Source organism: Mesoplodon densirostris, chromosome 16 (assembly GCF_025265405.1).
Source record: "Mesoplodon densirostris isolate mMesDen1 chromosome 16, mMesDen1 primary haplotype, whole genome shotgun sequence".
NCBI lineage: Eukaryota > Metazoa > Chordata > Mammalia > Artiodactyla > Ziphiidae > Mesoplodon > Mesoplodon densirostris.
Window position 1 is genome coordinate 15,866,868 of NC_082676.1, and position 12,326 is coordinate 15,879,193.

The 12,326-nt window shown below is 38.7% G+C and overlaps 1 protein-coding gene across 2 annotated transcripts in view; it reads right to left on the reverse strand.

The window, feature by feature from the left end:
• Positions 1-12,326, reverse strand: part of STK4 (serine/threonine kinase 4) — a 97,409-nt gene that overhangs the window by 63,054 nt on the left and 22,029 nt on the right. For both annotated transcript variants that reach the window (XM_060120447.1, XM_060120448.1), the window contains exons 5-7: positions 8,574-8,738; positions 4,273-4,440; positions 1,775-1,912 (exon numbers count right to left, since the gene is read on the reverse strand). In XM_060120447.1, coding sequence (XP_059976430.1) covers positions 1,775-1,912; positions 4,273-4,440; positions 8,574-8,738 — 471 coding nt within the window. The remainder of the gene's footprint in view (positions 1-1,774; positions 1,913-4,272; positions 4,441-8,573; positions 8,739-12,326) is intronic.

A 12,326-nucleotide genomic window follows, 5' to 3' on the forward strand; every position in this document is an offset into this window, starting at 1 on the left:
AATATGTAACAGATGTAGGCCCCAATATTATTCAATCTGCAAAGATACTTGAAACGCAGGGATATTACTGACTTTCCTTCATAGAAATAGCTTAAAGTTTTTAATGTTAATACCATCTTATATTTTTGTTGTCTGCCTTTGTAACACAGTAAGAAATCTATACTGTGAAAGTTACATGTGGAAACTCTTTTTTTGGGGGGCGGGGGAGCATTACCTATTGTTTTCCAAACTTATTCTGACATTGCCCTCAGTGTTTATCTGTAATCCATTCTCTGTTCCCCAGCACCCACCAGAGGATATGGGCTCCAAGGTCTTTGCAAGGACCCAAGAAGCAGAGAGTATACCTCAATGTGTGGTACGATCGAAATACAGAAGATATCTTGTCCATAAAACTGCATCAGTACCCCATCCAGGCAGGAAAAGAATTTGCCACTGCTCTTGGAAATAAGACCCAGCTCGTTTGCAAGAATATCGTATTTCCTTGTTCTCTCCACTGGGCAAGTCTATAAGATCATTTCCCTCCTCTTATCATATATAAATGAGTCTGCCCTGTTATGACTTAACATTAGATTTCTGTTAGTGTCCATACACTCATTTTCCTGTGTTTCTTGAATGGAATGGTTTCTGTTCTTCTTACTGATCTTAAATCTAAACTCATTCATGATGCTAGATACAGTTGTCTCATTACTTCATTATGTCTATAAATTGAAAAGCTGGAGCATTTCTATACTGACATTTGTATTATTACAAATTATTATTCTTATATTTCTCCATCACAGCACCAACATTACCCTGATTCTGATTTTAGCATCTATGAGTTTCATTCCAAAAGGATTATAAGTGTTATATAAATGTTAAAAAAATATGTATTGGTTATAAAAAGGGGACATTGGATCTGACATGACTGAAAACCATTGGCCTAGCTCAGTAATAATAGCAAGTATTTGCCAAATCCATTATATACTATCTTTAATATGTGTAAAGCATTGTTCAAAGTCATACATATTATATCACTTAATCTTCACAACCAACATATGGGGCAGGTACTTGATCTCCACTGTATAAATAAGAAAACTAAAGTAACAGAGAGGTTATATTACTTGCCCAAGGTCACAGAGCTAGCAAACAGGGAGCTACGATTCAAACCCCAGGACAGGCTCCAGAATCCAAGCTCCTAACTATTAAGCATACTGCCTGCCAAACCCCACCCATCCTTCAAGGCCTAAGCACACAGGTTACCTTCTCCAGGAAAGCAGTCCTGGTATCTTTAGTCCAAAGTGGCCTCTTTCCACCCTGAGCTACAACAGCACCTACCATTGATCCCAGTTCTCTGTCAGAACTGGGTATCTTTAATGGCACTCCTGATTTGGGATCAAAAAGACTTAGGTTCTAATCCTGGCTTCGCTGTTTACCAGCTGAGTGGCTCTAAATGAGTTAACCTCTCTAAATCTTCATTTTCTCACCTATAAAAGTAAATTAATACCCCTCTCTCACAGGGTGTATGTGATGATTAAATGGCACGACACGCAAAGTATCTAGCACACAGTAGGCGCTCAATAAATGTCAGTTCCTGTTCTCTAATCCCATAGAGCCCTGTATTTTCTTATTATCTTGTTCAATGATTTAACTTTATTCTCTATGCCTTTTCTAAGCAGTTACATTCAAAGGGAATATTTTATATCTCTTTACCATCTCCATGTAGGTGGGTTAACAGCATCTTTAGGTCGGCCTGTGAATGAAACAGGAAGAGGCGGCACCCCAGGGTGATTCATACCTGTAGGAGTTGAGTGGCCGTGGCTCTCTGCTCAGGGCTCTTTATGAGACACTGCTTCACAAAATCCATGAAGCCATCTGACCACAGTTCTGGCTTTCGGAATGTGGGAGGTGGGTTGGTAGGAATCATGAAGATTGCCTAGTTTAAAAAAAAAAATTTGTCAAAATAAAAGTGATGCTCCAATAAAAATATGACTGAAAATACATTTGGAGTTTTATAAAATGATTTTTCTCTTCTCCACTACAAGCACATCCAAATTACAACAAAAATCCAGGTATCTCAAAGTAGATCACTATAACAAATATAATAATAGTGAAAATGTTTGAAATATTGCGAGAATTACCAAAATGTGACACAGAGACACAAAGTGAGCAAATGCTGTTGGAAAAATGGTGCTGATAGGGACTTCCCTAGTGGTCCTGTGGTTAAGGATCTGCCTTCCAATGCAGGGGACGTGGATTTGGTCCCTGGTCAGGGAACTAAGATCCCACATGCCGCGGGGCGACTAAGCCCACGCGCCGCAACTACTGAGCCCGCGTGCTCTAGGGCTGCGTGTCACAACTAGAGAGAAGCCCGCACGCTGCAACGAAGAGCCCACATGCTGCAACTAAGACCCAACTCAGCCAAACAAATAAATTAATTAATTTTTTAAAATAGTCTTTAAAAAAAAGAAAAAGAAAAATGGCACTGATAGACTTTCTTAACACAGGGTTGTCACAAACCTTCAATTTGTCAAAAACTCAATAGAGTGAAGCACAATGAAATGAGGTATGTCTGTATTATTTATTGAGTTTCCAATAAAAGAGGTACAGTTTTTTAAAAACATAAACTCTTGGGGCTTCCCTGGTGGCACAGTGGTTGAGAGTCTGCCTGCTAATGCAGGGGACACGGGTTCGAGCCCTGGTCTGGGAGGATACCACATGCCGCAGAGCAACTAGGCCCGTGAGCCACAACTACTGAGTCTGCGCGTCTGGAGCCTGTGCTCCGCAACAAGAGAGGCCGCGATAGTGAGAGGCCCACGCACCGCGATGAAGAGTGGCCCTGCTCGCCGCAACTAGAGAAAGCCCTCGCACAGAAACGAAGACCCAACACAGCCAAAAATAAATAAATCAATTAATTAATTAATTTTAAAAACCCAAAAAACAAAACAAAAAACATAAAACTCTTTGCAATAATCAGCTTAAATTATATTCTTTAAATCTAAAAATATAATGAGTAAATCTTCCCACCCTTCTCCACTTCTGCCCCCCCAAAAAGACAGGAGCTTATCTTTGGGCACATGAATACTTTTTAAAAAACTGGGGGCTTCCCTGGTGGCGCCATGGTTAAGAATCCACCTGCCAATGCAGGGGACACGGGTTCAAGCCCTGGTCCGGGAAGAGCCCACATGCCATGGAGCAACTAAGCCCATGTGCCACAACTACTGAGCCTGTGCTCTAGAGCCCATGAGCCACAACTAATGAGCCCACATGCCACAACTACTGAAGCCCACGTGCCTAGAGCCTGTGCTCCGCAACAAGAGAAGCCACTGCAATCAGAAGCCCGCGCACTGCAACAAAGAGTAGCCCCCGCTCACTGCAACTAGAGAAAGCCCGTGCACAGCAACAAAGACCCAATGCAGCCAAAAATAAATAAATAAATAAATAAATAAATAAATAAATTTTTAATAAATAAATAAATGTTAAGTCTATTAATAGAAGGACTACTTAATCAGAAGAGAGGAGGGGCTGAGTTGGGCAGTATGGAGAGGACTACGGAGCCGCTGAAGAAGGTAGGGTCAAAGTCTTATAACAGTGTTATCATGAGGGGTTCTGGGGTGGGGAAAGCCTGGAAACTGCTTAGCGTAGCTACACTGAAGGAGTTTCAATGGAAACTGAACCTATGGGCCCTTCATACCCTAAAAGTGGATGGAAGTTGGAGACTACAGAGCCTCCAGAACTTACACATGTAAATACCTATAAGGGCCAGGCAGGAAAAAGACAACAAATGAATCAGACTGGGTGTCAGTGACATGAGTTGAAAAAAATAGTCTACTTTCCTCTTAATACTACTATAAAAAACATTAGAGAAAACACTGCAGTAAGTGATACTTGGCGAATAGGGAATCGTGGAGACTGATAAAGTGGAAAGACCATGCCCCGTATAAAGGAGAGGACTGCTGCTCAGCTCCAGTTAGTGTTGTTATGTTAAAATGTGAGCACCTGAACTATTAAAAACATACACACTGTACAAGTCAACCACGCATTTCCTGGCCCACGTCCTACCAGAGGGCTATTAATACACAACCTCTAGAATGGAGAGGGGTGGATTACACTTGACTTCATTAGTGACTACAACTAGTGGAAGTGTATCATCATCTGGAATCTAGACTGACACTTATCAATTATTTACAATTAATTCATTTATTGTTTGGTACCCAACCAAGTAAGTCATTTAACTAAGTTTCTAATGATCACCGGTAACTAACCACCCCACTGGTTTTCTGTCCATTTCCTTACCCTCATAGGATGGATATCGGCATATGGGGGCTTTCCTTCAGCCATTTCTATGGCTGTTATTCCCAACGACCAGATGTCTGCCACACAGTTGTACCCAATTTCCTGAATCACTTCTGGAGCCATCCAAAATGGTGTTCCTATCACTGTATTTCGCTTGGCCATGGTATCCTAAAATAGAAAGGAGAGAGATCAACACTAAACAATAAAACTGTTGAGAAAGAGAGTCCCTTTCAGCAATAAGAAATGTCTTAGACTTGAAATACAATCACAAACCATACTCAAGCATGATTGATCAAGCAAGTCACAAAAGAAATTCAAATGACATAGAAACATAAAAGATTCTCAATCAATTATTAAAACACAAAAAATAATCAATCGAGGGCTTCCCTGATGGTGCAGTGGTTGAGAGTCCGCCTGCCGATGCAGGGGACACGGGTTCATGCCTCGGTCCGGGAGGATCCCACATGCCGCGGAGCGGCTGGGCCCGTGAGCCACGGCCGCTGAACCTGCGCGTCCGGAGCCTGTGCTCCGCAACGGGAGAGGCCACAACAGTGAGAGGCCCGCAGATCGCAAAAAAATAAAAAATAAAAGAAATAAAAAATAATCAAACGAGCTTCCCTGGTGGCGCAGTGGTTGAGAATCTGCCTGCTAATGCAGGGGACATGGGTTTGAGCCCTGGTCTGGGAAGATCCCACATGCCGCGGAGCAACTGGGCCCGTGAGCCACAACTACTGAGCCTGCGCGTCTGGAGCCTGTGCTCCGTAGCAAGAGGCCACGATAGTGAGAGGCCCACGCACCGCGATGAAGAGTGGCCCCCGCTTGCCACAGCTAGAGAAAGCCCTCGCACAGAAATGAAGACCCAACACAGCCAAAAATAAATAAATAAATAAATAAATTTAAAAAATAATAATCAATCAATTAATGAAACACTAAAATGAGATTGATTACTAATGACTATTGCTGATAATAGCATAGATTAAAATACAGGCACTAAAATACAATGTTATAGGAGCATAAACTGATACAATGTTTTAGTATGCAACTTGGTGATATTTATTAACTTTATATGTCCAGATCCTTTGATTCAAATCTATTTCTAGAAATGTGTCCTATATGTAAGTACCCCAAGATATATGCACAAGTACTGTAGAAATATTTGTAATAGAAGGGGGGGGAGAAAAAAAGGAAACAACACAAATAACCAACTAAAGGAAGTAAGTTAAATATAATACATATCCATACAATGAAAAAAAAAGGACCTAGATACACTTTTCTGACATGGAAAAAATGTACAAGACACATTGTGAAGCAAAAAACTTATGTTCAAAATTATATATAATACAGCCTTGTCTTTGTAAAAGAAAAACAATGATCAGAACAACAATAAAACAACAACCAATAGTAATAAACGTTGTTATATGGATAGAAAAAAAAATCTCCAAGTAATATACACCAAACTATTAACAAGAGTCATATCTAGAAGATAGAATTACAAAAGACTTTTACCTTCCATCCCGTATACTTCTGTAACACTCAGCTGGATTATGTGAGTGTGTATTACATGTGCAATCAGGAAATTTTTAAAAGAGAAAATTTTAAAAAGAGAAAATATGTGTGTACATATAGTACATATGTGATTTTCTTTTTTATAATATATTTTTTTATATAATATTATACTGTATATATATAGTCTTACTTTGGGGCTTAAATAATATATGAATATAGTACACATGGGCAAATAACTACTTGCATACTTTCCCAGAATAGCAAGGCCCTATGAAAGAGAACCTTTCTAGAATTCCTGTGTTTTAGGAAGAGAAGGATTTTAAACAGAACTAAATAGACAACAGGACTTCCCATCATCATCACCCATGTTCCTTCTAAAATGTCTATCACTTAAGTTAGGTTATGCCAGTCAGGAGCAAACAACAGGTAATATTTTTAAATTGATCTCACTTTGTCAGCCCTATGTAAAAAATTAACAAAGGAACTAACTTACTGCTTAAGTCATTTCCTTTCCTCTGAAACTTCAAATTTGCACCATTCAAGTGGTGACAGTCAATGTTGTTGTCAAGGTTTATTTCCAATTAGAAATGGATATCTGGATAACTAAACGTTTTTTGAACATTAAGAGTAATAAGTAGGGGCCTCCCTGGTGGCGCAGTGGTTGAGAGTCCGCCTGCCGATGCAGGGGATACGGGTTCGTGCCCCGGTCTGGGAGGATCCCACATGCCGCGGAGCGGCTGGGCCCGTGAGCCATGGCCGCTGGGCCTGCGCATCCGGAGCCTGTGTTCCGCAACGGGAGAGGCCACAACAGTGAGAGGCCCGCATACCGCAAAAAGAAAAAAAAAAAAAAAAAAGAGTAATAAGTAGATACTAACCTAACTAGATCTGTATTACAAAGTTATATTAGTATAGTAGCATAGCAATGGAAAATATTAAGTCCAGAAACAGATTATGGTATACAAACACACACACACACCCCATATGTATATAAATGTATAATTTGAAGATATGATTAAAATGTCATTTTTAAATCAGCAAGCAAAGGATAGATTATGGGGGGAAAAAAGCACTGGGCAATTGTCTATTCATTTGTAAGATTCTACACTTAAATTCCTACCTTATGCTTTCACCAAAGTAAGTTCAAATAGGATGAAAATTTAAATATAAAGAACAAAATCCAAAAAGTACTAAAGGAAAGTATAGATGAATAGCTATACAATGTTGAAGCAGAAAAGGACTTTTAAAGCATAACATCATGAAGATGGCAATATTTTCCAAATTGATTTACGATTCAACACAACCTCAACACAATTCAATTCAATCCCAACCAAAATCTCAATGACGTCCCACTGTTTGTGCTTTTACTGTCATATCCAAAAAATCACTGCCAAGACCAATGCCAAGGAGCATTTTCCCTATGTTTTCTTCTAGGAGTTTTTGGGTTTCAGGCCTCATATTTAGGTTTTTAATCCATTTTGAGTTAATTTTTGTAAGTGGTATAAGAAAGGGGTCCAGTTTCATTTTTTTGCATATGAATATCTAGTTTTCCCAAGATCATTTATTGGAGAGACCATCTTTTCCCACTGAGCATTCTTGGCTCTGTTGTCAAATATTAGTTGACCGTATAAACATGAGTTTATTTCTGGGCTCTTGATTCTGTTCCGTTGGTCTATATGTCTATTTTTATGCCAATACCATACTGTTTTCATTACTTTAGCTTTGTAATAGAGTTTGCAATCAAGAAGTGTGAAACCTCCAGCTTTGTTCTCCTTTCTCAGGACTGCTTTGGTTATTTGGGGCCTTTTGTGGTTCCATATGACTTTTAAGATTGTTATTTTCTATTTCTGTGAAAAAAGTCTCAGTTACTAAATGCAATTGATATTTTAAATTGTAGTATCTTTTACACAGCACCAGGAGATTTTTTTTTAATTTGGTTTCCTTATTAAGATTGTAATTTAGATAATACTGTTTAGTACTGTTTACTTATGTGCTAACAACAAAATCTTTGGAAGGGCCCACAAATCACAGTATGGAATAAATTCCTGAGTTTTTTAAAATATCAAAGCAATTTTTGTGCTGTTGTAATACCTATGAAACTCCCTAATATGTTCCAGGCAGATTTTAAATTTTTAAAAATAAAACCTGTATATAATACCAGCTCTAAACAAACAAACTATATATATGTATGTATTTTTCTACTACCCAAGAAAAATGACAGATAACATTGTTGCAAATTTTAGTATATATCTGTCCAGAACTCCTACTATTTTTATACACATATTTCACACATATTATCTGATTTTACAGAATCAGAGAATTTTAGACTTCCTGTTTTAAAACAAGGTTTATTTCATTGCCATGCACTACTGAGGTAGGAGGAAAATCAAGAGTCTGTATTTTGGAACCAAATGAGGAGAGTGTTTTCAGTAAAGCCCACTGCTACCTGGAGGCTGAATGAGATGACATTCTGTCTTACTCAAGGAAAGCCATTTAGATTTAATTTTTCTTCCTTTTATAAATATGATGATGTAGCCCAACAGAATTTAAACTTCTACTCCATTATTTCCTGTTTTAGTTTTTATCTTTATCAAAGCTAAACAAAGTTAAACTATCGGACCTGAACTCCAGGAAAGGATCTAAAATAACCTACCAGCTCCTTTGTAACCTATTGGTACATTTTTAAATTTTTTACAACTCAATTATATCAAATATTATATTTTAAAATAAATAAATAAAAGGAACTCCTTCTCAAGAAAGACCTGAAAGTTACCTACACAAGCAACATTTTTACTTACTGTAAGTTGACCTGCTACACCAAAATCTGCAAGTTTGGCATGACCTTCTGTATTTAGCAAAATATTTCCTGCCTTGATATCTCGGTGTATTTTTCTCATAAAATGAAGATATTCCAGTCCCTTAAGTGTTGACTGTAATATTGTAGCTATTTCATCTTCTGTTAACTGAAAAAAGAATGAGAAGTTAAAATTCTTATATTTCCAGCCCAGATCTCTCCCCAAATATCAGATTCATATATTTGCCCACACAACACCTCCAAATGAATACCTAACAAGCATCATAAGCATAACATGTCAAAATCAAATTCTTTATTTTTACCACCACCCTATCCCTTTCTTTACCACCCACTCACCTACTCTACTCTTCCCATGGTCTTCTCTCTCTCAGTAAAAGGCAATTTCATTCTTCCAGTTGCTCTGGCCAAAAACCTTGAGGTCATCCTTGGCTCTTCTCTACCTTCAAAATATATGCAACTATATCCTCTGTAATCACCCAGATCCAAGCCACCATAATGCCCTGCCAGAACTATTCTAATAATCTCCTAAATGGTCTCACTGCTTCTGCCCTTGAGCCTTTACATTGTATTTTCCACACAGCAGCCATAATGAACCGTTTAAAATATAAGCCATTGGGCTTCCCTGGTGGCGCAGTGGTTGAGAGTCCGCCTGCCGATGCAGGGGACACGGGTTCGTGCCCCGGTCCTGGAGGATCCCACGTGCCGCGGAGCGGCTGGGCCCGCGAGCCATGGCCGCGGAGCCTGTGTGTCCGGAGCCTGTGCTCCGCAACGGGAGAGGCCACAGCGGTGAGAAGCCCGCGTACAGCAAAAAAAAAAAAAAAAAAAAAAAAAATATAAGCCATACCTGCTCAAAATCGTCCAGTGGCTTTCTAAGTCACTCAGAATTAAAGCCAGTCCTCACCAAGGTCTTACCTTATCTGGCTCCCAGCTACCTTCATCTTCTATCACCTTCTACCTTGCCCATCCTGTTTCAGCCACATAGGCTACCCTGCTATTCCTTGAACACTCTAAACACACTACCACTTCTGGGCCTTTTTATCTGTTCTCTCTGCCTGCAGTGCCCTTCAACTAGATTTCTGGATGAGTTGGTCCCTTACTTCACTGTCTCTGCCCAAATGTCACCTCATCAGAAAATCAGAGAGGCCTTCGCTAGCTCCCTCCATTCCTAGACCATTCTCTATCCCCTTATCCTAATTATTGGTCGTTGCAGCATTATCACCATCTGACATACTATACATTATCTGTATACCTATTTATGTGATGTCTTCCCTATTAGAAACATAAGCTCCATTTAAAAATGTCTTTGATTTGCTTACTATTGAATCCCTAGCACCAACAAAGCCACATAGCACACCGTAGGTCCTGAAAAAATATTTGCTGAATGATGATAAGTAAACATAAGCAAGAATGAGGCAGACTAACAGAATATCTGATCAGTGCAATGCTGACTTTGTGCTGATCCAACCCCAGTCCTAAACAAACTCAATCAACAGACTCTCAATCAGTCCCTTCTGACAAACAACTCATATTTAGAAGGGAATATGCTGTGGTGCAAAAAATATGCAATTTAGGATTAGAAAGACCTAGTTTTTACTCTTGGCTCTACTTTCTAGTTGTGTGACTTCAGCAAGTTATCTAATGTCTCTTAGTCTCAGTTGCTCCATCTATAAAATAGGCAAATCACCTTTCTTCAAGATCGTCATGAAAATCAAATGATATAGTAAGGCATGTAAGAATCCATGTTGTTTAATAACTATTACAGAATCAATCAATCAATCACCAAATATGTAATAAGCATCTATTATGAGCCAGGCACTATGCTAATAATATTAAAAATAACTAAAAATATTAAGCATTTCATCTATGCTACGCACTACTTTTATAATCTCACTTAATCCTTATAAAAATCGAATGAGGGGCTTCCCCGGCGGCACAGTGGTTGAGAATCTGCCTGCCAAAGCAGGGGACATGGGTTCGATCCCTGGTCCGGGAAGATCCCACATGCCGCGGAGTAACTAAGCTCGTGTGCCACAACTACTGAGCCTGTGCTCTAGGGCCCGTGAGCCACAACTACTGAAGCCCGCGTGCCTAGAGTCCGTGCTCCACAATGAGAAGCCACTGCAGTGAGAAGCCTGTGCACCGCAACGAAGAGTAGCCCCCGCTCGCCACAACTAGAGAAAGCCCACGTGCAGCAACGAAGACCCAACACAGCCAAAAAAAAAAAAAAAAATCGAATGAGGTAGGTACTATTATTATCATCACCGTTTTATAGATAATGAAGGTGAAGCACAGACACGTAATTTGTGCCAAAGGTCACAGAGCTAATAAATGACAGAGCTTTCATTAAAATGCAAGCAAACACTACTGGCACAGTGGCAAGCAAGAATTTGGGGTACCTTCTGTGGCCAAAGAACAAAGTTCACGACTTACTCTTTATTCTAACCAGCTGAGTTAATCAGTTAAGGTAGCACTACCCAACAGAAATATAACGTGAGCCACAAATATAACTTTTAATTTTCTAGTAGCCACACTTTAAAAAGAAAATGAAACGAGCAAAATTAATTTTCATTGTATATTTTACTTAACCATATTTATCCAAAAATATTATCATTCCAATATACCAAAAAGTTAAAAATTTTCTATGTTCTTTTTTTGGTAATAATATTTCAAAATCTGGTATTTTATATTACAGCACATTTAAATTCAGACTAACCACATTTCAAGTCGTAAATAACCACAGGGGTTAGCTATCAGGCTGGACAGTGCAGAGTTAAAACATTTCGCAAAATAATATGTAATAGTTAAAGATTAGCACTTAATAGTTAAAAATTACATGAATGTAATAAACTAATATTAAAACATCAAAAAACATCAAAAGCATCATTAAAATTAATTTTGGATTGTTTTAAAATACTTGAAACAAAATAACTTCATGCTGCATATAAGAAACCTTGGAACCCAATTTTTAATTCAATAAATTAATTATTGAAGCTTTGGGACTTCTTAACATATGTCTTACGTTAGGATATTACTCCTAGCTAAAGAACGTGCTGTTTAATTAGACAAACATGCTAACTCTGAATAATGTAAATTAAGAAAATGATATAGTATTATGGATAATCCAAGTTAAAACTGAGTTTTAAAACACTCCCACCTTATAATTTGTATAGCACCTCACAATTTGCAAAGTATTTTCACAAAATTAAATTAATTTTCAAAATTCTGCATATACTTAAAATAGGTACTATTATTCCTATTTTTCTTATTAAAACAAAACAAAACACTAAAGGCTAAGGAAGTCCCTGCTTCTACTCTTATCCATTCACAGTCCACATAGAGGTTATCTTTTTATTTTTTATAGTTATATTTTTATTTTATATTTTATTATTTTTTTTTTCTTTTTGCGGTATGTGGGCCTCTCACTGTTGTGGCCTCTCCCGTTGCGGAGCACAGGCTCCGGACGCGCAGGCCCAGCGGCCATGGCTCACGGGCCCAGCCGCTCCGCGGCACATGGGATCCTCCCAGACTGGGGCACGAACCCGTATCCCCTGCATCGGCAGGCGGACTCTCAACCACTGCGCCACCAGGGAGGCCCTATTTTATATTTTAAAAAATGTATGATGTATAGTTGATTTACAATGTTAATTTCTGCTGTACAGCAAAGTGATTTAGTTATACATAGCCATACATTCTTTTTCATATTCTTTTCCATTATGGCTTAATCACAGGACATCAA